The sequence below is a fragment of the Triturus cristatus genome, chromosome 3_1, assembly GCF_964204655.1.
Source record: "Triturus cristatus chromosome 3_1, aTriCri1.1, whole genome shotgun sequence".
NCBI lineage: Eukaryota > Metazoa > Chordata > Amphibia > Caudata > Salamandridae > Triturus > Triturus cristatus.
In genome coordinates this window covers 729,668,978-729,694,612 of record NC_140583.1, presented here as the reverse complement: position 1 = coordinate 729,694,612, position 25,635 = coordinate 729,668,978, and the positions used below count along the sequence as shown (strand labels likewise).

Here is a 25,635-nt window from a genome sequence, read left to right as displayed (position 1 = left end):
CATACCTCTGGCTCCGGGAGTTCTCTTCAGTCCCTGACCCCGTGGCTCCTTCTCCTGCCTAAGGGGACAAGGCCCCAGGGTTCTGCTGTTCTCCTCCTGTTCCTGACTCCTCTTCTTCTTGACATGGCACCGGCGCAGGGCTGCTGAAGGGAGTGCTTGTTGGTGCCATTCCTTCTTCTTCTTCGGACCCTGCGGTGGCACCATCAGCTGGCACCATTTCACGCTCCACTCTCTGGAACCAAGATGTGTTCCGGGTAACCACCGGAGTCCCACGCATGGCCGACACCATGGTCCCCTGCACATTGATGACCTCCCACACCTCCGGCTCATACGGGGTGCGGTACTTCCAGCCGGGGTAGCGGTCCTTCACAATGACCCTGTCACCAACTTGGATGTTTATCGGCCGTGCTCTGCGATCCAAACTTGCTTTATCATTGGTCATCTTTTGCCGGGCCTGGGCAGCTTCAAGATTCATCGCTGGGGGCTCTACAATGGGTCCACAGGGACGCTGTCCCTTGGCGCTCTTCTGAACATGAGGTAAGCCGGTGCACACTGGGTGGTGCAGTGCGGCGTCTGGCGATAGGCACTTAGGAATTGCTGAAGGCACTGTTCAACCTCCTCTCCTCTTTCCACTCCAATCTAGAGAGCTCGATTCATGGTTCTCATGAACCGCTCCACCTCACCAGTAGCCTGAGGCCACTGCGGTGTGATCTTGTGATGTCAAATGGTCCGGGAGGCCAAGTACTTCTGAAATTCTCTCCCTTGAAATGGTGGGCCATTGTCTGACCTGATTTCTTCCAGCAGCCCCATCATGGCGAAAACGCGCTCAAGCGCGGTCCGAACGTCTTGAAACGCTGTTGATGACACCACTTCTATCACCTGGAACTTGGAATGCGAGTCAATGAGAACCAAAGTGCTTCTGCCATCGAGAAATGACCCAAAATCGAGACTCACTTTGGTCCAGGGCTCCTGGCATGGGTCCTCAGTGATCACTGGATGGGGCACCGGATCGCAGCTCGTTATGTTACAAGAGTGGCAGGTGCGGATGACTTTCTCGACCATGGCATCCATGCCCGGAAACCAGACCTTGCTTCTTAACCTGGCCTTCGTTTTGGAAATGCCTTGATGCCCTTGGTGCGCCAGATGAACCACTCTCTCCTGAAGGCTCTTTGGATTACGAGGGTGGTGATCCAAAGGGCCTTACGAGGGTGGTTTCGCCCAGTACAACTCCATGTAGACCCTCGCTGAGTTCGCTCTGAGCTTTCCACATCTGTTGCCGAAATAGCCTTTCATCCGCTGTTAGTGCACTGATTCTATCAAGGAAATGTCGCCAGTTCCTGTTGGCTAACGTGGTCTTGACCTTGACAAGGCACTCATCAGACTCAGTCGCCTTCCCAATGTCTTCAAGCGTGAGGGCAACTGGGCACACTTCAAGGGATACCATTCGGACATACTCTTCGGTGCAGTCTTCATCAGCTTGTGGTCTGGATAGCACAGACAGTCCGGGGTGCCTCGACAGGAAGTCATCCGGGTTGTTGATCTCCGGACGAAAAACCACCTCGAAGTGATATGCCTGCAGGTGAACTGCCCACCACTCGATCCGTGGAGGAGCCAGCCGAGATGTGCCGGCAAAGAGGGGGACAAGCGGCGTGTGATCCGAGACCACCCGAAATTCGTGTCCATACAAGTAGAGGTGGAAATGCTGGCACGCCCATTTGATGGCCAGGGCCTCACTCTCTACCTGTGCATAGCGCATCTCCGTTCCGGTCAGTGCCCAGCTGGCGTATGCAGTTGAGACCCACTTCCTGGATTCTGTCTCTTGCATCAGGACTGTGCCCAGCCCTACAGGGCTCGCGTCTACCACCACTTCGGTGCGCCGATGGGGACGAAAATACGCCATCACTTGGTCATCGATGAGGGCCTCCTTGATAGCATGGAATGCCAGGTCTTCATTCGCGGACCAAACCCACGGTTGCCCAGACTTTGTAAGAGTGCGGAGTTGCTCGGAGAGGGACGCCAGATTGGGATGAATCGGCCACAATACGTGGCCATTCCGAGGAAGCTGCGGACTTTGGTAGGCAACGTAGGCCTCGGAGCAGCCCGTATGGCTGCTGCTTTCTTTGGATCAACCCGCAGGCCATCTCTGGAGAAAATGTAGCCGAAGAAATCCACCGACTCTTGATATAACGAGCACTTGGCTCTGTGCAGGGTGAGTCCGTTCTCCGCTAGCCGTTGAAGAGTGGCCCTAAGATGCACGTGGTGCTCCTCCAATGTGTTAGAGAATACGAGGATGTCGTTGCTCAAATTTATAATACCCTGCAGCCCGGTGAGAGTCTCCTCTGAAACTCCTCGGCTGCCGAGGACACTCCGAAACTCAGTCCCTTATACCGACGCAGCCCCACGTGAGTGGAGAAGGTCATGATGTTCCTACTGTCGCGATGGAGTTCCAGCTGATGATAGCCGGCATTGAGATCTAGTATGGTGAAACCCTTGGAGCCACTGAGGTCGGCCACGATGTCATCCATGGTGGGTGTAAGATGACGTTCCCTCTTAACGGCTTTGTTCGGAAGGCGCATGTCGACACAGAGTCAAATGGCTTCTGGCTGCTTTGGTTTAGGAGCTACGACCAAAGGCGACACCCACGGGGAGGGACCCGACACCTTCTCTATCACGCCAAGCTGTTCCTGCTTCTTCAGCTCCTCCTCTACTTGATGGCGTAGGTGGAATGGCACCCGTCGGTGTCTTAAAGCCACAGGCTTGACTGTTGGGTCAATGTGCAGCTTGAACGTCATTCCTTTGAGGCATCCCAGGCCTTCGAATAACATGGGGAATTCTTTGAGAATCTCACGAGCGTGCAGATCGTGCACCTGGTTCGCGAAAAAAACTAACTCCATGTCCTCCGCCGTGTGACAACTGAGGAGGGTTCCTCGCTTTCCTTCTGTAACATGAAACCTTGTGTTGAGACGATGCCCTCGTTGGCAACTTCAACCTCCATTACTCCTCGTAGGGGAAGCGGCTTATTCCCATCGTATGTGTATATTCTCGCCTTGGACGGTAGGAGCGGAGGACGTGGAGAGAGCCTTTCGTACTGATCACTGTCCATTACGTTTACTGATGCCCCAATAGCTATGAGGGCACTCACGGGGGAACCAGCCACAGTGATGGTACACATGGGTGGCGGCCAGCGCCTTGTGCCTTCTCGACCAACGAATGACATGAAGAACACATCATCATCTTCTGCTCCGAGTCCAAACCCTGACGGGGTGGTGTCTGTCTGGTCCAGAGAGTCTTCAAGCATCATCTGCCTCACTGCTGCCGTTGGTCCACACTGACTTGGAGCGTTCGTTCTTCCTCTGCCACTTCCACAGACCTTCGCGAAGTGGTTGGGTTTTCCGCATTGGGAGCAGGCCTTTCCCTTCGCAAAACACCGCCCTGCTGGAGGGTGATCCAATCCACAATTCCCACATGCGCTTCTTTGGGGCTGTCTCGTGGGTCTTCTTGACGATGCCGGTCGTCTCTGAATAGCGTCCACTCTCTCCTCCTTGATCACCGGGGGTCGTGACGGTGTGGGCTGTGGCGTGGGCTGGTTGAGCGCCGCCTCCATCTCATCCGCGAGAGCGTTGGACAACTCGTGGGACCTGGCGAGCACAAGGATTTCATCCAGGCTGATGCCCGGTTGATGTAGTATCAGGCAGCGTAGCATCACTGAACGATATCCTTGAATTACTTGTGCCCTGATCTGCTCCCTCTGGTCTGGCAGTGTGTAGGAACTCGCCAACTTCCGTAGACCAGCGTAGAAAACATCTATGGTCTCAGCCTCCCCTTGTCGCGCTTGTCTGAGCTTGAAACGCTCGAAGTCAGGGTTTATCTGGGGGTCGAAGTGCCTGTTCAAGGCCACAACCTCTCCGTTGTTGTCGTCATCCGGCCCTGTGTTGGGTAATGTCTCGAACAAGTCATACAGCTCACCCCCACCGTAGCACATGAGAAGCGACCTCTTCACTCTTCAGTCCGTCTCTCGGACACCCACGAAGTAATGGTCTAGGTGGCCGATCCAGGATTTCCAGCGTGCTGCAGCAGTGGCGGGTTCTGAGAGTTCACTTAACGGTGGTAGGGGGGCAGCCATGGCCTGACCAGGCCGAGGGTGATCCGGGACAGCTGCCTGCTGCAGAGCCAGTGGCTGTGCCGCAGGGGCGTCGCCTCCCCACGCATCAGGCGCGTTCATCACTGGGCCCTTGCGCACACTGCCGAATCCACGGGGCGCAAACTGCAGAGCAGGTTATTGGGTGTGTGGTGCTGTGCCGCTGATCTAGGGTGTGGGGCGCTGTACTGCTGATCTTAGGGCATCCCTCCAACCACCGCCAGTGGTGGTGCGCGTGGATGAATGCCAGCCGACGCCTAGTGGTGAGAGTGCAGGCAGGCTTGCAGCTCCAGCGTTGTGAGCAACGTACTGGACACACCGCAGGGACCGGGTGTGTGTGTGCCACTGCTGCGTAGATGAGACAATTGTCCTTAGAGCATCAGGTGCCAGCAGGCGGCGACCTTGGAGCAACCTTCAGGTGGGGGGCAGGTGAAAGGCACTCGCTCATGGATGCGCTCTGCAGCTGCCCAGTGCTCACATGGGATGAGAGACCAGGATGGAGCAGCATGTGCGTGGAGGAGTTGGTGTGGGCCTCAGGCTGCTGCGTCACTCTGAACGTACGAGGAGCAGGTCTTCAGCCCGGTGGCCGCGAGCTTAACCACATGGTTGTGGGAGCACCACGTGTGGCTGGGCCATGTTTACGCTGGTCACAGGCTCTATCACACTGACGTAGGGGCAGCATGTCTGGCGCGCGCAGACACGCGGAGCGCAGGGCTGGTCTCACCTCATTGCGGCTGTCTCCGGTGCCTCCAGTCTTCCTTCTGCACAAAGCCAGGCATTGGGGCAGGCCGCCAGGCACCCGGACAGCGCGGGGTGGGAACCCACTTCCGAGGCGCACGACGGCGAAACCTCCTCCGGTGAGAGGCAGCAAAGAGCGGGGTGGGCACCCGCAGAGGCCGAATCACGTCGGCCAGTGGGCGAGCTACACACGCCTTGTGGGATTCTCTTCGGCGGCAGCCCGGCGCGACCTCCAGCACCAGGATTGGTACAGGTCAGTGGGGCACGACTGAGGCATGGATGAGACCCGCCTCCTCGCCAATGTAGCGTCCAGACCTGGCTGGACGCTCACTGCGCGGAGGCTAGGCCTCAGGCGTGGCTACGCAGCAGGAACGGACACTGACACACAGTTCTGGGTACTGGGCTAAGACCCCGAGCGGTCTTACGCCCCTTTTATTTAACCCCTCGGGCAAGCCCGCCCTCCGGGGTGCATGCATGCGAGCGTTATGTGAACGGGCCGGGTGGCACCGTCACTACACACTCTACCTTTGAATTTAAATCTGTGGCAACATAGAGAACACTACAAAAGGCCCTGTAGGTGTTATCAACTTCATTACTATTTTTTTTGTACCAACAAACACATAAACTATGTCTCTGTAACGACATATTTGAAGGTAGAGTCCATGGGCCAGATGTGCAAAGTATTTTTGAAGTCAGAAATGGCCTGAAAAATGCTTTTTTTTACAACACTCAATTTGCGGTTTGGTTAGCAAGTTACCGAATTGCAGTTTGGGTTTGCGGCTCAATACCAATCCGGTATTTGGAAAGGGCGTGTTTCCAAATTCTGAAAAGTAGTTGTGCTATGTATTAATGTTTTGCAACCAAATTCCGGTCGCAAAACATTAATATTTTACCACCTCTTCAAAGGAGTTGGTAACCCATTCCCAAATATGAAGGTGTCCCTATATTTTTAAGAGCAGGCAGTGATCTCATGACCTACGGCCTACTCTTAAAAAATGAAAGTTAAACGTTTCATATTTTGTTATTGAAACACATACCGTTTTCCTTTAAAGAAAATGTGCTGCATTACAAAAACACAAGAAAATAATTGCTTTATTTATAAGCAATAATAGACATGGTGGTCTGCTGACCCCAGCTGGCCACCATCGCCACCTCCAAATTTTGTACATCTGGCCTCCAGGTTATTAGGGATACTTGCTCACTCACTAAACGCTCACTAAACGCTAGGCCCCAGAGTACCAGAGCTTAAATTGCCTCCAGTTTTTAGCATCAAGAAGCTTGGCAATGAGATTTTCTAAAGTGTGACTGAGAGGATTGAAACAATCTTGGTATGCCTGGGACACGACACTGAACCCTTATATATGGCGTGATATCAAATTGGCTTAAGTCTTGCTTTTTCATTATTATACATTACCAATGTGAACTTCTGGTAATTTAACCATCTAGACCTCCTATATTTGGAACATTTAATTCAAGTGTTTAATTGTTATTTCCTTACATTTGTATTTTTTTACAGCTGAAATGTGTTTGATTTTCCCTATTTCTGTCTATTTTAGAGTTCATTATAAACATTTCTGAGATATTTGGGTATACTACATTATTTTACATGGACCGTTTCATGCTAACTTATAGATATATTTAATAGAGACAGTACATTAAAGGTACTATACGTTGCCTTTCCTACCACCTCCCTTATACTTCGTTCAAGAGCACCGGCAGAATTCATGCACAATTAAAGTCCTTCGGCCTGCAGGCCAAGAATCCACCTTTAGCCTGAAAGAAGTTTCTGGGTATGAGTGACCATTGTGCTGAAACTGGCTATGAAGCCAAGTACCTGTGGGATGAGCGGATGAAGGGCGATAAGCAGGGCCAGCCCGGCAACTTACAGCTGTGTGTGAAGATGTACAGTGAAGGCTTGGGACCAGCAGAGGTTTCTGAGCATGTTGCCTCCCACTGGTCAGCAGGCCATAGCATTTAAGCTGTTTTTTGGTCTCAGCTGCAACTGTCTGTTGGCAGACCTATTATTTTCAATACTTATCATATACATAGAGGGAGTTTGGCCCACCCCTTGCCCATGATTTGATGGCTTTGTGGTCTACCTCTAGTATTTGCTCTCGGTTTATGGCCTTCCTCCCTATCCTTGGGTTCATCTTGGTCTGGAACGTTTTGGCGTCACAGTGTTCTGATTGGATGAGTGGTATCCTTCCACTGCTGCCTCGAGGGGATTCTTTCCTTCGAGTGAAGCATATGATTGCACTCTCCCACGCTCTCTGTAGTCCTGTGTGTTGGCTTCCCTTGCTTCCTTCTGTTGGTGCACCCTAGCTTACTATTCACCACTTCTCCCTGACACACACCATATCACTCAGCCACAAAACATGAAGCATATATAAACACAAATAGATTATGTACAGGTAGTACGGAACATAAAAAACAAATGTAGTATTTACAATTTATGTATGAGCTTAGTTAAAAAATTGTGTAAAAGAATATATTTACTGATGATATTAAGTAACATCTAGCACTTAACTAGATGCATCAGGAACTAAATGTAATTTAAATAAAGTGTCAATAAAAATATTTTAAACAGACATTTGTGCATTATAAAATAGACTTTACACAATTACATCCTGCAAATATATGTCAAAAAATGTTGGAACTGCAAAAGTGTTGTGTACGTTTTTCATCACATGGAATCCACTCCCTTTGTAGTCACAGGTAGTCTAACATAAGCTATTGGTATGAAGCAAAAAGGTATAATGTTTTCTTTTGCTTGGACTGTTTACGGCCAGGGTCGTGGGCCAGGAGTCCTAGACCCCTCATTCTTATAGGTGCAACAGCATCAGCCAAAAGTCCACTCCCTCAGCACCCATACTGAGAAAGAGGGCCACTGCCTGAATCCCTCTACCTCACTACACACTACTATTATACGTACAACGAATGATCCCAAAACATTCCATATTTAAATTTGACAAATGCACCAGCAATACCTGTGCTTCTTATCAGGATCATCACACAGCGGAACACCTGAGGCCTCAATGTCATGCTAACTGTCAGACACACTATGCTCGTTTGGCAGCTAGCCTCACCTCCTCTAACGTGTAGGCCCTCCCCATCATGGTTCACCCACAACCATTTCACTAGACTTGAGAAACTACTTCCCATCTGCAATACCTTTAAAATAGGATTCTACTAGACATTTCCTTTATAGGTATTTCTCCATTATGCATCATGTTTGCTCTCCTACCTCTTCACTTTAACCTACAGGAGACCCAACAACAACAAAACATGAAATATATTATTCACTGAACACTTGAACTCAACAGAACTCGCCCAACACTGCCATGTCCCCTTTCACCTCAAGGACAGTATTCTTGACCACATCCCACATTTCCATCGCTACTATTGATATATCTTGCTTACCTGGTCAGACCACTGAACCACGTCATTCAAAATCCCACATAACAAAGTACACCACACACACCAACCAGTTCAAGTCATTCAAAAAACTCCCCATCAAACTACTCAAAGAATCTAGTGCCTTGCGATAAACCCCCCGAATCACTACAAAATCTAATACCTAACTCCACATATACAATCATGCTATCTTTATGCAACTGCTAGACACATATAGTAAAAACACAAAGGCAATATACAAACGTGGAAGTATCGGCAGTCAGTTTATCTGCAGCTCTAAGCACACCCACTGTAGACATTCAGAATTCAGAAAAAATAAATCCAGTTTGCTAAATTCGTCTTTTACCTCAAGACCATTATCCAATAAAAAGGCAAGATTAAAACTTTATTCAAAACTGCCTTTCTTTGCCTTAATCTCTTTAAGAGTCCCATACCATATTTCATTAACTGTCTATCAGAAATAATCTTGTTTTTTATGCTCAGACCTCATTTGCTCCTTCTTCAGAGTTAAAAAGCTGTTATTTATCACCCGCTGGCCCAGAACAATTCTTTCTACTTCAGTTTCTCTAAATTCCTCATGGCGCATTACCAGATGGCTCAGAATCCTGCTGTGCAGGCAGGGCCGGCTTTAGCCCTCATAGCACACAATGCAACAAGCTTTGTTGACGCCTCTCCCCCAAAAACCACTTCTCCACTAATTCCCTCACTACCGTGCTCTACCAGTTACCCTCATATCTCCATAGCCCATCTCCAACATGCATTTCTTTTTTTTTTATAGTGCTACTAATACCAGTATATGGTGTCAGAGCACTTTACATCACACACACATTATGCATAGCCAATGAATCATACATGGGTAAATCAGTCTATCGGAAATGTTACATAAATCGATGAGGATTACAAGGTGTAGGAGTCACGTCAACAATAGTAGTAGGCAGTATAATGCAGGAGTGTTTTGTCTGGAGAAGCACAAGCTCAGGATTTAAAACGTAACACAGTGGTTAGCTTTTCCAATAAGACATTGGCAAAGGATAAAGCTCATGCATAGGCGAGAACTATTGGATTTTACCAATGCTTGTTAAATCATGTTATTTGTAAACATGGTGCCCTTCCCACCCCCAAGGTCACTAGCCCCTCTGAGGTTGCACCGGTCGCACTGCCCTAGAGCCGCCCTGTGTGCAGGTGAACCCTCAAGCTGAAACGTCAGGGTAATGTTCTTGGCCACCTTAAGGTCCAGCATCGGTTGCCAGTGGTGAAAATATATGTTTTAGTTCACACCCTGCATCAACTTTTGCGAGGTCAGTAGAAAAGATTCGGTACTAGTGCAATTTGAATACATACACTCACTTCTATAGCTTTTGTGTATCAGCAAACCACTTTCCTAGTAGCACTATATCTGTTATATTTTGCCCTAAAATGGGTCGCCATACATTTGCTTACCTTGCCCTACGTGAAACACTGTGCCTCTTTCGCTGAGGCTTCGGCCTCATTATGGCATTGGATGTTTGTTCGGCTCTATCGGGCTGCTCCTGTATCTCAGCTCTCAAACCTCTAGCACTCTCTAGGGTTGTAGCTAAGCTTTACAAACCCATCAAGGATAAGACGTAATATCAGCCTAATCATACAAATCATCACCCAGTCGGCTTCAATCTTGCATCTGTCCAAGCCCCACCTATAAGGATTACAATCTCTGATCCTCCATTATTAGGCACTCAGTAAATTCCTTAGCATCTCACAGCAGTCGTTGTCAATGGCTTCTGAAGCTGAGCTGCATGCCTCTACTTCCTCACAGCCAGTAAACAGTGCTTCTATCAAGCACTTCCTGCTCCTACACCTGATTTCATCATCCCTGCCCTTCCAAAGGTAGCGGTCCATCTTGGATTGGTACAGTAATGGATCATTATACACAGTACCATCTCAAAATGGCCACTCAGTGCTATGCTAAATTTTTCACTTATCCTTGATTGAAGGCACATTCCAGCAACGTTTATGCAGTAGCATTTGTTTTCCACTTTTTATTTATGTTGCCTATGCTTATTGAGTTTGCTTGTGTGTGTTTTATGGTGACTGGTGAAGGGGTAAATGTAAGAATGAGTTAGTGGATGAATGGATAGACACTTGAGTGCAAAGATGAGTGATACAGTGCATTGATGATAAGTTATTGAGTACCTAAACACACCAGTAGCTGAAAAGGCAATTTCAGTTATAAGCAAGACCTCTACAGGCCTTGACAATGCTTGTTTGACATTATGGATAGCCCCGGTATAACAATGGCCTACTGTTTACATACATGGACATTCTGTGTTTTTTATGATCCTGTTCACTGACATTTAAAGGATGGCAGTGAAACAAGGACCATACGCATCATATCATCCAGTAGTGACATAAATCCAAAAGAAACTGCGGAGAGAGATTGGCAACTGAACAGTAGATGCTAAATAACACGTCACCAAGTACATAATGGCTTAGGTAGCCAAACTAGGTGTGTGACTTCCACTGAGATATGAAAATGGTTCCACCAAGGGCCCCAGATTTATTCAATGTTTGTGCAGCTAACCCAGAGCACGCTAAATAAGTGTCTAAATTGCTGAACGCCTGTCCATTCTTTTACTCCAATCTAATACTATTGGTGCAGATGCTAATGTCCAGTCCTGGTCTGATTCTCTCTTGGGAAGGAGAATTCTAGGGTTAATTAAGGCTGTGGCTTGATATGCATACCTTAACTCCTCACCCGGGGCCTACAGTGCTACCATAGGGGATCTCTGAACAGCTCAGCACTGCCTAGTGGCACTGCAGTCCAGAACTGCTGTGCCACTAGGCAGCCCTAGTCAGTATGGAGAAAATATCTGGTATGTGGGTGCCATCGCAGAAATTTGGTTATGGATAGGCGTTCGGGAGTGTAATACACTCTATTAAATAATTAAAATTCTATAAGATGGAACTTGGCTGAGATAGCCACCTCCTGCTTCACCATCTATGAAATTTGCCAATCCTCTTCAGATAAAGGCCCCATGTCCTCTCCCCAACATGCCTGTAAGGCAACTGATGAGTTTGTCCCCTTGACAATTAGGATACACTAGACCTGCAACAAACATTTCCTGCACATCACCCACACTGTGTTAGCTTAAAAAATCTGGAAACAATGCCAGTGAATACTTGAGTGTTTCAAGTACATATCTCAGATGGAGGTGTTTTCAATAGTAGGACCTATGTAAGGCAAAATTACCACTAAGTTCAGAGAAGAGTCTCCACCCACACATCTCCCAACTTTCAAATCCCAATCAAATTTCAGGGCCTGGTACCACCACAGTTTGGGTCAATCAAGCACCCTCACACAGGGGCGTGTCTTTAGTGGGGATCTCCTTCCTTAGTCAGTCTGCTCTTCCACAGGATCTATTTCACAGACCCACACCAGCAGCACAGCTTGACTTTAGTAACAGCAAGAATATCCTGATGGACCTGTGCACCACAGAGCAATCCCAGTAAGTCTGTGCTGTTAAACACATCACACTCAAGCCTCAGCAGCGGCCCTTCCCCTGCCATAGTGGTGGGCAGGCCGGAGGAGGAGGGAGCTGGGGAGGGAGGGAGGTCGGGGGACAACATAATAATACAAAAATTAAAAAATAACTTACCTGATCGCCACCGCCTCTGTCGTCCGCTCCATCGTGCTCTTCCTGCTTCTGGGACAGGCTCCCAGACTGCACTGCGGCCAATCATGATGCTGCATGAAAGCAGCATAACGATTGGCCTGAGCGATGTGACTTTGTGCTCCCAGGCAGACTGGGAGCCTGTGCCTGCTTCCTCCAGCCCCAGCTTCACTGCACATGAGGGTTTGGCCGGCCTGAAACAGCTGGCCAAACACCTCATGCGCAGTGAAGGAACAAGGGAGTGCACTACCGCTCCTCCACCACAGTGTCAACCCCCTGAACCCACCCCCAAAATTCGTTAGAGTCCTGGGGCGGGCCCAGGGGGATTAAAATAAAATGATAATAAAACGGGTTTAAAACCTGTTTTATTATCATTTTATGTGCGGGTGGTGGCGTGGGTGCGGCGCTCATCCTCCCTAATGGAGGGGCCGCCGCTGTCAAGCCTGATAGCAGGGCCATTCTGACAGCCAAAGTGCCAATCATTCACCACAGTACGGTGAGCTGCCCTGTAATAAAATTAACCAAGTGGACTCACTCATCTAGAGAGACTGTGCACACCCTCCAGACCATTAAAAAATATAAAAGAAATAAAATGCAAATTGGGTGTCCGCAGGGCATATGGGCACAGGGTCTGGACAGAGTGCAGACACTGCAGCAAATTTTCTGCTGCACATTGGCAGAGACCATGCACAGAGGGAGCTAACTGCCCACGGCGGGCTTGAGTGCAGGGCTTGGCCTCTTGCCACCTGCTGTTGTTTTGGGCACACGGCAAGACCGGAAGTCACGCACTGCTGCCAATTGCTATCTGTAGGTTGCCTGAGGGGGGTGGTTGTGTACGAAGATTGAATATGATTTTTAAAAAAATAGAAATTCACTGAAAAAACACATAGGTTAAACTGACATTATAGTTAGGTATGGTAATAAGATCTTAACTTATGTTTTAAAAAAATCTGTAAATCACTGGGGGGAAAAATAACGTTATAGTTAAGTGTTGAAATGAGATATAAATAGGGCAGGTTGATGTGGGATTTGGATTTAGTTTCATATCGCTAATTTATTTTGAGAATGCTGATAGGAAAGGGCTAGTGAAGGGAATTGCAAACATTCAAGAATAAGATCCAAGAGCTAACTCATCAAAGTTCCATAGAGCCAGGGACTCCCCAGAAATACCTTCAAAATGATGACAAGATGTGTAAGCATTATCTGGATACAATCGGTACATGGTTCTCTGAGGCATGCGCATACACCTGCAGACAGATCTTACAGAATTTTCCCTGGGCTAAAAGAATGATTAAAAAGTCAGACGAAAGATAGAGTGTGCAGAGACTTAGATGACGATTTAACAGTGAAACAGAAAATTTTAAATCAGTTGAGACCACCTAACCCAGAAAGTCTGCCCATTCGCTCCTTGCACCTGGCACAGATGTAGACATGATTTTGAAGTAAAAGAGAGGAGGCAAATAGATGAGTTGTATGTCATCATATTGTGATCATAAATATCAGCCTACAAAAATATTGCATCGACAGTATCAACTCCCACAATCTTGTTCAGGTAAGTATATATATATCAGCTCCAATCCACCTCCATACAGGACGAATTATCGCACTCTCAGGGACGTAGAAGAAAAAACGTTTTTTTTCAAATGGCCAGCAACAAACGCGTTTCGGCGGACTGCCTTCTTCGGTGTTGATGACATTTTACCTAATTATTAGCACACCAACAACCAATATATGGATAATGATATGTGTTTGGAATTTTTTTTTTTAAACACAAATAAGAAATTAATTTTATGTATTTTAGGGTGAATATATGTAATTATGTCTATTCACAATTGAAATCTATTCATGAGTGTGCATAATTGTGGTGTAATAGCATGATTTCATGCCAAGAATAAAGTAAACATGATATGTCGGTTCATATAGAACCTTTTTAAAGATGGCGTGTCTAGTAGCACAAGCACGCTGGTCCCTTTTCTGTTTCGCTGATTTTATAAACATGGCCCTCTCCAGTGTGTCATCAACACCGAAGAAGGCAGTCCGCCGAAACGCGTTTGTTGCTGGCCATTTGAAAAAATAAAGTTTTTTCTTCTACGTCCCTGAGAGTGCGATAATTCGTTCTGTATGGAGGTGGATTGGAGCTGATGTAAAGTGCGGCGTCCACAGCCGCAACCTCGCACCCGCCCGAGAGTGCTTCGCTTTGAAAGTGGAATCGGAGCGTAAGTATATATATATATATATGGAAGAATCGAGTCTCTATTCTTACCTCTGCATCTACTTACCTTTATGAAATAGGGCCTGATTTATTCAGTGGACAGTGGCGGCCAGTTCAGGTTAGCATAGTGGGCGGGGGTGAAAGTGACATATTACGGAATAGGGAATATAAAATAAATAAATAACTAAAACCACTTACCTTGTGCATCGCAATATCGGTTTTCTTTATTTATTTTATATTTCCTATTCCGTCGTATGTCACTTTTACCCCCACCCCCGCCTCTGCCCTTCCTCACCTTTGCTTACCTGCATGGGACACCACTGACTTTGGCAGATGGTTGTATGTCTTTTAATGCAAAAGAGTAACATACTCCGATGCCCTGATGGACATACCATCCATCGAAGTTAGAGATGTCCATCGGGCCCACAACGTCTCTTAACATGGGCAGGGACTGCCATCATAGCAGTTCCTGTCAATATTGTCAAAGTTTTATGGACTGCTCCATAAAAAACGACGGCACTCTGTCAAAGGTTTACAAAGTTTTACATTTTTGAAAAACAAACTCCCAAAGAGGGCGTTTGATATTGAAAACTGTTGACCACCTCCACACCATGGGACATTTCTCCCATAGTGTGGCGGTCATTATATTTTTTTGAGCTGACAGCAAAAAAAGCCATCTGACTGTCTACTCTAAGTAGGGCGGGCGGTCAGATGCCTAACCTCTGGTGGTCCATACTCCATCAGGTCATTGGAGGAATATGTCAAAGACAAAGCCAGAGTAGGCTCCATCGCTGACATACTTTCCGTCCACCCATCTCTAAATGAGGCCGGTGGACGAGCAGATTGATGGAGACTGAAGTCCATTGCTTTTGCAACAAAGTACCCTCTTCATCATGCTTAAAATCTGAGGCATAGTGTTAGTCAAATTTTGTAGACTCAATATTTTTGTATGGCAATATTTCGACCATGACAAAGTGACCCCCACAGATAAAAGGGAGAAAAGAGAGGTAGCGAGCCAAAGAAAATAATAGAACAAAGTGGTTAAAGGTGCAGTGAGTGACAGAGAGAGATCCTTGCCTTCTGTAACGTCTTTGATAAAGGCTGCAGAGCAGATAGTGGATGTTTCTCTCTTTTTCAAGCACTCAAAACAGTGCAGTTAGATTTGGCTTCCACTGGATAAATAGGCATTAAGGGGTCTATTACAATGGCGGGCGGGCAAAGTCCGCCTGCCACCGTAACGGCAAATGGGACCGCCTGCTATATATTCAAATTAGGATGCGCCCGCCACACTGGCGGGCGCATCCCGCATTTGTTACATTGTGGTGGGCGATGCTGTCAGCAGCACCCGCCGCAATGTAAAAAAGGCATGTTGTGCTTTTGCATGCACAACGTGCCTGCCACCTTGTGCATACAAATGCAGGGGGGTACCATAGGTACCCCCCATGTGCCCCCCCCAACACCCCAACATCCTGGGGGCCCGCAACGGGCCCCCGAAAGTGAAATCCGCCTGGCTTGCCATGGCGGGATCTCCGCCATGTAAAGCCCTGCACTGCCGCACATCATGATATGGATGGCGGTGTCCCGCAGACACCGCCACCATATCTGAGCCCTTTTCCACACGGTCGCCTGTCTGACCGGCGGAAAACCGGCGGACGGTACTTCCGTCTGCCAGCGTCCCCACTGCCAACATGATTTGGCGGGGGGAAATGGTAGGCGGGCGGTGGGAATTGGCAGGCGGATCACCACCGCCATACAGGCGGTGGCGATCCACCCGCCAACCTAATCGATCCCTTAGTCACTCTACCTCCAGAGACTCAATGAGTGAACACAGAACAAAATAGGAACATGAGAATAAAAAGAAACTCACCAGCCAGGTTTATCATAGACCCGGCCCAATGCACAAGGGAGCAAGACTCAGAAACTAATTGAGGAAATAGAAAGCCAAAAAGAGGGAATTGTGCTGCTGGAATGATATAAATCCCTGCTAACACACCTTGCTCAAGAGATACACCCAATTTTCGCCGGGTCCCACAACACACTTAGACGATAAGCAAATACAAAAGTATTAATCACAAATGAGAACATTAAACAGATCTGCGTAAAAGAAGTGGTAATCCAGAGAGACCAGGAAGTGGAGTCTTAATGACAGTGGTTAAACTTTGATCTGAGAGTAAACCTCCAAGAAAATAGTATTGGAACCCGGAATTATTTAAGTTCTGAAAGTAAATAATTTTACCTATTAAGCAATAAATATGATGAAACTACTTGTTATACTTCCAAATGAAATTGGCATCGACTTTCTTGGTCTTACACAAAGACTAGTGCTGGTACACTTCACCGGTCAGGCATTACTTACTATTCATGAAGTAGATTGAATTGCGACCCACAGGGAATCGCTAATTTAAAAAGAAAGGTTTCATACATTAAGAGTAGCGATTACCAAATAGCGATTAGAAAAAATAGCTATTCTAAATGTTTTTACCTCTGACCCCAAGTGACATTCCTGGAAAAGGTGAAGTGGAAAACTGTGTGTCATCCTAGGAGGCTTAAGAGAAATGTCGTCCAAATGCTGTATTTTACATCCCATCAACAAGCTAAATGTGAAATATGTCATCAAGCATGTCTACCTATGGTTATATATATATATATATATATATATCCTTGGGGGACGGGGTCCCAAAAAGTGCTTCAAGAAGAGCAATGTGGTTGAAAACAGAAAGGCACTAAGCACGAAGGTTCCAAAATTCTGCATAAGGGGTACTCGGTATTTTCAATGGCTGCATTGCATGAATTTAGGCCATGCCATCTAGGCACTGCATATGTAGGTTTTGTGTTTCGAAAGCAATGCCCATGCACTGCTGGCACTGGTTACCTGGTACAGGACATAGTAAAGGCTAGCACATGCGGACAAGTGCCCCTTTGGCATAAGCAGCAGGTAGGAGCACTAGGCACTAAGCATGGTTGAAGGCAATGCTATGCGCGCAGGGTCTGCTGTGCCTAACGCTCAGCAGGCAGCACAGCCACAGATGTCCTTAGGGCAAGGGTACTGAGCACAGAGAATGACTGAAGAATGTATCCCATACCCACCGGACACTGCCACAGGCCATGCTCAACGGATACCGATGACAGTGGCTCTGTACCCAGTGACTCCAGGGCAAGGCCACATGACCTCTCCAGCAGGAACTGGGGCAGGTGTACAGGGCAAAGGTTATGACAGAAAGACACACCGTGTGCTCAGAGCATATTGTGGGTAGTGGGCCAAGTATATAAGTAGAACATTGACAATTACTGAAAAATCTTTTTATGAATTAAATCTGTAGATTTATGTTGCACGACTTATCACCCATGAGGGTATCCATGCGCTGTCCATAGGCAAGTGGAGATTAAGTGATTTACCCAGTATCACTAGCTGTTGATTTGACGCCGAGACTCGAACCCGGATCCCCAGCGCCAGAGTCAGTAGCTCTGGCCACTGCGCCACATCCTGTCCTACAATGGACTTTTACTGCTGCATGCCAAATTCATATACACGTGACTAATGTAAAATTCATTGAAATGGTATGAAAAACATAATTAAGTAGTTACGATTACTGTTTAATAATCAGCTCATGATACGGATTATATCTCCAACGTACTGATCGTGACCTTACTATTGACAACACAAAAGACATAACTCATAACATGACTCAATAAATCACATATGACATCACCATCCAGTTTTGTTTGGGACCTACATTTTGTATTGAATAATTTAATATATGATCCAAGCAGACGACCAGCACGCCCCTTTAAGTAAGTTTTGTGGTGAATATAGATAGATAGATAGATAGATAGATAGATAGAAAGATAGATAGATAGATAGATAGATAGATAGATAGATAGATAGATAGATAGATAGATAGATAGATAGATAGATAGATAGATAGATAGATAGATAGATAGATAGATAGATAGATAGATAGATAGATAGATAGATAGATAGATAGATACACGCTGACCCCACTTGGGCACAAAACTAAAAAGTCAAACCAGTTTGGTGTGTGTTATACATGTCAAATGTTAACTTCTAGTATGGCTTGCTATGACAATAAATACAATTTCATGATCAATGTGTGAGAGAGAAAAAGAGTGAGATGTGGGAGAGAGTGAGCGAAAGAGAGAGGGACCAAGAGAGGAGAGACGAGACATTGCGCGATGGTGTCTTGGAGGGTGTCTGTGTGTTGTGCGGGAGGAGTGAGCTGAGGATATGTGAGTGGGTGTAAAATTTATAGAAGGAGAAAAGGCATTTGAGGGCGGGGAGGGGAGAGTCGTGGGTGGGGTGCGCGCACTGCTCTTAGGAATGCCACGTCACTGAGCTCGTCACCCAGAGGGCCTGTGAAATATGCATCTGACACGAGACTCTGCCAACTGGAACAGCATGAACAGGTTGCTCCACCTCGGGCTTTTATTGCTGGCACAGTGAGGGATCATAAAGCAACCCCCCCTCCGGGGATCCTTTACCTTTGTGCAGTAAAGGGCTTTGCGCTGCTGCCTTCACTTCTTCTCTCTGCTCCAACAGCTCTTAAGCAGTCAATGCTTCACACTCCAGTTCAGCACATTGCAGCTTCCAATTTAGGAAGCTGTGGCTTCTGAGGCACAGAGAGACGAACGGATTAGACAAGATCACACAACTGTTTGAGCGCGCTGGAGGGCTCTTGTCCTCGCGTGGATGAAGCGGCTCTGCACAGATGGGTGTTGGTAGGTGACATTCTGTGTACGAGTTCGGGGTGTGCCATGGTGTGTCTATGTGGTGTGCCAGGCTCTTCCCATACTGTTTGAGAACAGCCTGGATCTACACAAAAACAGATGTGGCAACTAGGTCCAACATCCTTGTGGCTTTTATAACAGATAATGCCTGCATTAGGGCCATCTGAAGGGGCAGAGGATGAAATACAGGGAGGAAGCTGCTGCAGGAAAGAAACCTGAAACCCTGGGTGGGGGGGGGGGGGGGGGGGCTTACCAATGTACTGCCTGTGCCCAGGTGGTGGCATAGAAAACAGTATATATCACAGCCCTCAGTTTGCTGTGACAAGCAGCCCAAGTTTGGGAAGTCAACTTCAGTGCAAACTTGGCAGGTGAGGGTTACAACCAAATATATATACTTTCTTTAATGTGTCAGTTCATTTACCTTTTTTTTTACCAGAGGCTGCCCCCAAACGCTGAACCCCCGGACAGAACTGTTTTTTTGGCGCGTTTGGACACCCAGAAGCAGGAAAAATGCAACACCCCCCCCGCACCGGCCACCAGATAGGCGCCGGCCCCCCCCCCCCGGCCAATGGGGGCGCAAGCGGGGTACGGACCCGTCAGCAAGGCGGGAAAGTCGCAGGGGGGGATAAAAAGCGTCGCTTCCCCAGGTAAGCTCCTATCTTCGTGGAGCAGGGAGCAGCGTCGGCACTATGAAGCAACAGCAAGTGTTGGAGGGAAACATAGACCTGAGAGCACGCCACGTACCAGGGGTGGAGAAAGAGGTAGCAGATGCCCTTTCAAGAGCACGGATGGACAAATTCAGGGAACTAGCACCTGGGGCGGAACAGACAATGACCCCCTTCCTGGTCCAACTATGGGGCCTGGCGGGGTAGATCTGTCAGTACTGGTCAACCAGGCCCTTGCCCCGGAAGCAGCCAGGAGATATAAAAAGTATATTGGGACGGTTATGCGGGTAGGGGGCATACAGACCCTGGGAGATGTGGGGGCCACACGTAAGGCAGTGGAGCAATTCATTCAGTGGGCATTTAACTGCAGGAAGTCCAGGTCATGGGCACAAGCCCATCTGTCCGCCATGGCGCATTACACAAAGCTGGAGACAGGGCAGGATCCAGTGGCATCTCACTATCTCAAAGCAACGATGAAAGGGTGGAAACGTGCAGAGGGCACGAAGAGGGACAACAGGCGCCCAATAGACTACACGAAGCTGGGTTTAACACTGGGTAGCATAACAAAGGACAACTTTGAGCACCTCCAGTTTAGGGCCGCATTTTCCATAGCATTCTTCGGGGCATTCCGCCTCAGCGTATTAGTGGCGCCCTCAAGGGCGGGACCAGCCACACACTGCTTACAGGCAAGCGATGTGACACCCAGAATAAAGGAGCTGGAGATACTACTGAGGCGGTCAAAGACAGACCAGACCGGCAAAGGGGCGATAGTGAGGCTACAATGCATAGAGGATAAGAGTTGCTACACAGTGTGTTGCATTCTAGCATTCATGGCGATACGGCCGGCCGGCGAAGGCCCCCTTTTCAAACACAGAGACGGCACACAATTGAGCAAATTCCAGTTCACAGCGGTCATGCGCCTCGGCCTCAGCAAAGCAGGGCTGCCGCCGGTGGGTTTTTGGTCACATTCATTCAGGATAGGAGCTGCAACAACAGTCGCGCAGCACAGGATGGCCGAGGCTGGGATACAAGCGGTAGGTAGATGTCGGTCACGGGCATACCGGACCTACGTGAGGCCACAGTTAGTATAGATACACCAGGACAGCCGTGGGAGGACGGGGGCTCCGCTCCCAAAGGGCAAACCAGGGATTGATAATTTTATCATTGCCTCGGCAGGAAGGAGACCACGGCTGGCGTGGGTGGTGGGCCAGTCCTTCATAACGCGGATGCAATCCTGGTGGCGGCGAGGGGGCCACAGGTGGGAGGGACGACCAGTGGACATATGCATACGGTGGTTCAGCCGGCCAGGAATTAAATGGGACCAGCTGACGGCGACCCTCGCGGAATTGCAAGTGGACACGGCATGGCACCCGGACATTCTAATCATACATTTGGGGGGGAATGATTTGGCCCAACGGGGGAGGAAAGCACTCCTCCACTATATATACAGAGAGACCTCACGGTCACAGCCAGGGCTTTCGGGAGCCCACCATCATATGATCTGAACTGATCAGCAGAAGGGATTGGCGCGGGGCTGACTCGCAAAAAGCGGTTGAGAACTCGAGGAAAAAACTGAACCTCACGGTGAGCAAATTCTGCAGAGCCAATGGTTTTGAAACAGTCAGACAAGGGCTCATCCACACCGAGCGCCCGGAATTCCATGCGAGGGATGGAGTGCACCTGTCAGAAGAAGGCATGCAGGTGTTCTGGGATAACCTGTGGGGTGCCATAAAAAAAATTAAAAAAGAAGAAAAAAAGGAGGAGTGTGGGGGGAGCTGCAGGAAGACGGAAGCCTCCCAGACGGCATGGCGGAGATCTACGGGGACAATGGTTGGTACGGAGGCACACCGGAGGGCGGTGTGCCGGAATAGGACCACTCACCTTGGGATGTCTTGGGGCTGGGTGAGTTAGCCTAAGGGCGGTGTGTAGGACCACTCACTTCGGGATGCCTCACGGCTGGGTGAGTGAGCCTACCAAAAGGGGCTAGCAAACAGAGATGGCGCTTGGAGCCCAGCCCCCGCCGGATGGCAGGGCACAAAAGGAGTACAAGGTAGCGAGTTGTGGCCTAACTCTGGGACAGAAGCTACCCCCCCCCCCGCGCAAAGGGAGTGCAAACCCAACCAAACAAAGACATGACCCAGAAGGGGCAAGAATCAAGACAAAGCCTGCAAATGAGCTAACCAACGAACTGTCAGTCTAATTTCTATTTTGTGATGTACACATGATTTATGGCAGTGATAATGTATGCCAAATGCATTTGATTTATGACGCAAATATGACAGTTCACCAATAATGATTTATGACCAGGGACATGCAAATTATGACAAGTATATACCTGTATCCCTAAGAAAACTGCAGCCAACAAATGACCACTACCAGATACGATTGCACGTTGGCTTATTCATTCTAAGGAATACCGAAGGGGAAGGTGGCATTTACTCTGGAGTGGGCACAGTGTGGGGGTTATAAACATTCCGATGGTGTATAAGAACATCTGGGGCGAATCAAATTGATTCAAAGGAAATTTAGTCAAAATCGGCATCCTACAGTTTGCTAATCAGTACATTGCTAATCAGTTAAGAAGCTTTCTCAAATTCAGAAGATTAAGTAGATGAGGCACAATTGAACAAAAGGACTAGCGTTTGGGGTGTCTCGGTGTGCAAGCGTACTGAGCGCAGGAGGCTTAAGCCATGCCAAGACATCCACAATGATACGTTGGCCAGCAAGTGAAGTCAACACACCCTAAGGAACACTTTAATAGTATCAGGATTTCAGATGCATGGGAGCCTCTCTGCTTCTGATAGAGCAGATGGTATCAGGTGGTTTGCAGTTTCTGTCTAACAGCACTACACTCAGATGGTCGTGCCTAAGAAACAAACAGATAGTAGCATGGTTCCTTAAGTCCAGTCACTCTCATCGGTCCTGGGCCACCTCGATGAAAGACACTAGGTCTCCTTTCATATCGTCTCAGTGAGTGGTTCTGTGGACACGCTCTGGGAATCTCCATGTAATGGCTTGTTCATAGTGGGTTGTCAGGGATCCTACAGCTCTGCCTTCTGTCATCCACATGCACTACATGGAAAGTAATCCTGCAGGACCGCATGCCACATGCCATCACATAATTTTCACAGTGCACGACGGGGGCGCCTCAAGATGTTCTCTCTCAAGGTCTCCATATAGGCAGAATTTAGACAACTACATAGGTTGAACGGGCACATAGTGCTGTTTCTTTCTACAAAAGAGAGCTTTTATGGAGAAACATCTGTGTGCATCATGATTATTCCCTTGGAAGCCTGGTTAGGAGTGGTGCTCCACAGCAGGGTGTAGTAACAGAAAACGTGTGAAAATAATTTCTGGATTGTGCAATTTTAACTGAAAGACGGTCACAATATCAAAAGCACCACTTTCTACTTCTACTTGCTGCATACACTTTAGAAGCAAATCAACTGCCAGCCACAAACCCCAGCTTACCCAAGTGGCAAAAAAAAATGTCTTTCTTAAAGCAGCACTAGCTAAATATTTAGGACAAGAAGACATGCAGTGTGCGGGCCCAGCTCCAACATGATATATCGGTCTGCGTCAAATCCCTACTAATGCTAACCGGCTTCAGAAAAACACTCAAAAGCTGTCCTTTCCTTAGGCCCTATCTGTGTCTGACCAAGGTGTCAGCCCATGCCAACAAGAGTTTTGTTTCATAATGTGCTCATTGTAGGAGTAGAGTGAAAAAGTTTGACAATTGGTCACGAACACATCTTAGAATACTCACCCTTCGAAGACCTGGGCAGCTCCCAGCTGCTCCATCATGGAACAGAAACGTCGCTCTTCACTGTCAGCATCATCCAGCTCGTCTGACCAGCCTGACTCAAAGGTCTCCTCAATCCCAGAGTTCTCCACTTTTTCAATCACTGGAAACAGCTCGACCCCAAAAAGCTTTCCTGTTGGCGAGGGTGGAGGTGAAGGAAAGAATATACAAACATACTTATGTATATTGAAAATGATATGATCAATGCTCCTATAGTCACGCTGTGTAACAGACAGCTTATCTTCAAAGTGGTCCATCCTTTTGAGGTATTTGCAAATGTTTGTCACCTTAATACTGCCCACCAGGGAGCCTGGTGACATCTGCAAGGGGACTACAGGAGACACAAGAATTAGACCCACCCCATTTGTACTGGTAAACTAGAGCTGGCGGCTGGTTGAGGCAGAACACACATACAGATGTACAAACACTCACATCCATGCTGTATAGGCTTATGACAAGTAAAAGATTCCACTCATGCTAGTTTACAAACTTGGAACCATGACAAGCGTTTGGGTATGATGCCTTATTGGGTATGTTGTGGAGGTCATATTAATAGGTCAAAAGAGCAGGTATGGTGCATAATTTAAATTGTACGGGTTCCCATTTTACAATTCAAGACAACAAGAACTGAATGTGAAAATGGCCCATGGTGTCACAATATCTACATACCAGAAAAGACTGCAATTAAAACCTTGAGTTAAAATGAAGTTATTTGGCTCTCGACATCATCTTGGATAGCATATAATAAAGAAACATTTAACTAGAGGTATGTGCAGAAGGTGTGTCTTTAGATGCCTCAAATGAAAATGTCAGTGCCTGGAAACAGACAAAGCAATCCAATCAACAGAAGTACAAGTGAAAATGGGGATCACATGCGGAGCAGGAAGAATGCTGCTGCCTGTGTCTCACGCAGTGTGGAAAGTAGGTAGGCAGCTGCGTAGCAAGGCATTCCCATGCTAAGACCCCCACATCACACTTTTCCACAGGGGGAACTCTCAAGGAGGATACAAGAACTGGATCTGTGCCTGTTGGGTCCTACTCATCCATCCATCCAATGAGATCACCTCCAGGGCTAGGAGACCTCAGTCCTTTTTTGCGGGCCACAATGAAAAGCTACAGAGCAAGCCAATGCATTTGCGCTTGAAATCAAACGCGGAAAAGGGCCCCAAAGAGGGGGCTTTGTGAAATTCGCTCGGGCCCAGGCTGAAGATGACAGTGGACCTCTATTCCCTGGGGTTGCAAAACCGAGAAGGTGAGGGGGCTGTCATGTGGTCACTCCACTTTGGGAGGGAGCTATGAGCTGTGTTCTGCTGGACTATGGTTTCCAGATGTGGGTAACCCCTCTGAAGCTGTGGAAGTACTGAATCAGTTGTCATGTAGCCATGATGGTTGTTGATTATTCAAGCTGGCAGCCAGCTTGAATTGCATCAACAATGGCTGGCTTTGGATCGCCTGTAAGCTAACACAATACCTCATTTAATAAACCTGTGACATACATTTATTCCAAAAATGTGTCCCGAGTAGAGGTGTGAGTAATGTCGTGGGCTCAGAAAAAGATTGCTCAGGAGAATGAAGAAGGATGTAAGTGCATTGCAAGCAGAACACTGTAAAAGGGCGGAGGGTAAAATAGGTGAAGAGAGACAAACATATTTAGGGTGAAGTACAACAAATGCCCAAATCCGCTACAACAGTCGGCACCCCGAAGCTGCTGAAAGGCAGCATAAGTGTCATACAAAACATTTAAATTAGGCAGAATAAAAAATATAGGGGCATATTATCAAGACAGGCGATACAATTATCGCCGCTTTAGCGGCAGAAAACTGCCATTAAAACGGCGATAATGGGCTTGATAATATGCTCTATGGAATTCCAATTGAAGCCCATGTTAGATGTGAAGGACATCTTAGATGGGCTTCAATTGGAATTCCATAGAGCATATTATCAAGCCCATTATCGCCGTTTTAGTGGCAGTTTTCTGCCGCTAAAGCGGCGATAATTGTATCGCCTGTCTTGATAATATGCCCCATATATTCTCTTTAAAAACTGAACGGTTCTTCTGGAAAGAACATGGCCGCCGACCGGAAGTGTGAGACTGGGAATAAGCGGGATGCCAGGATGGCGTTAGTTGTGCAATGAAAGCAGTTTATATTGCTTCAGGAAGCTCTCCGGATATTGTTGATTGGGGCTCTTGGGACTCCTCAACGGGTCACACAGACCCAAGCGCTGGTGCAACACACGCACATAAAAGGTTCGTCCCCTGCTTCTGCACTAGC

At 47.7% G+C, this 25,635-nt stretch overlaps 1 protein-coding gene across 3 annotated transcripts in view; it reads right to left on the bottom strand.

The window, feature by feature from the left end:
* Positions 1-25,635, bottom strand: part of CRACR2B (calcium release activated channel regulator 2B) — a 351,421-nt gene that overhangs the window by 77,566 nt on the left and 248,220 nt on the right. For all 3 annotated transcript variants that reach the window (XM_085644880.1, XM_085644882.1, XM_085644881.1), the window contains one exon: positions 23,327-23,495. In XM_085644880.1, coding sequence (XP_085501006.1) covers positions 23,327-23,495 — 169 coding nt within the window. The remainder of the gene's footprint in view (positions 1-23,326; positions 23,496-25,635) is intronic.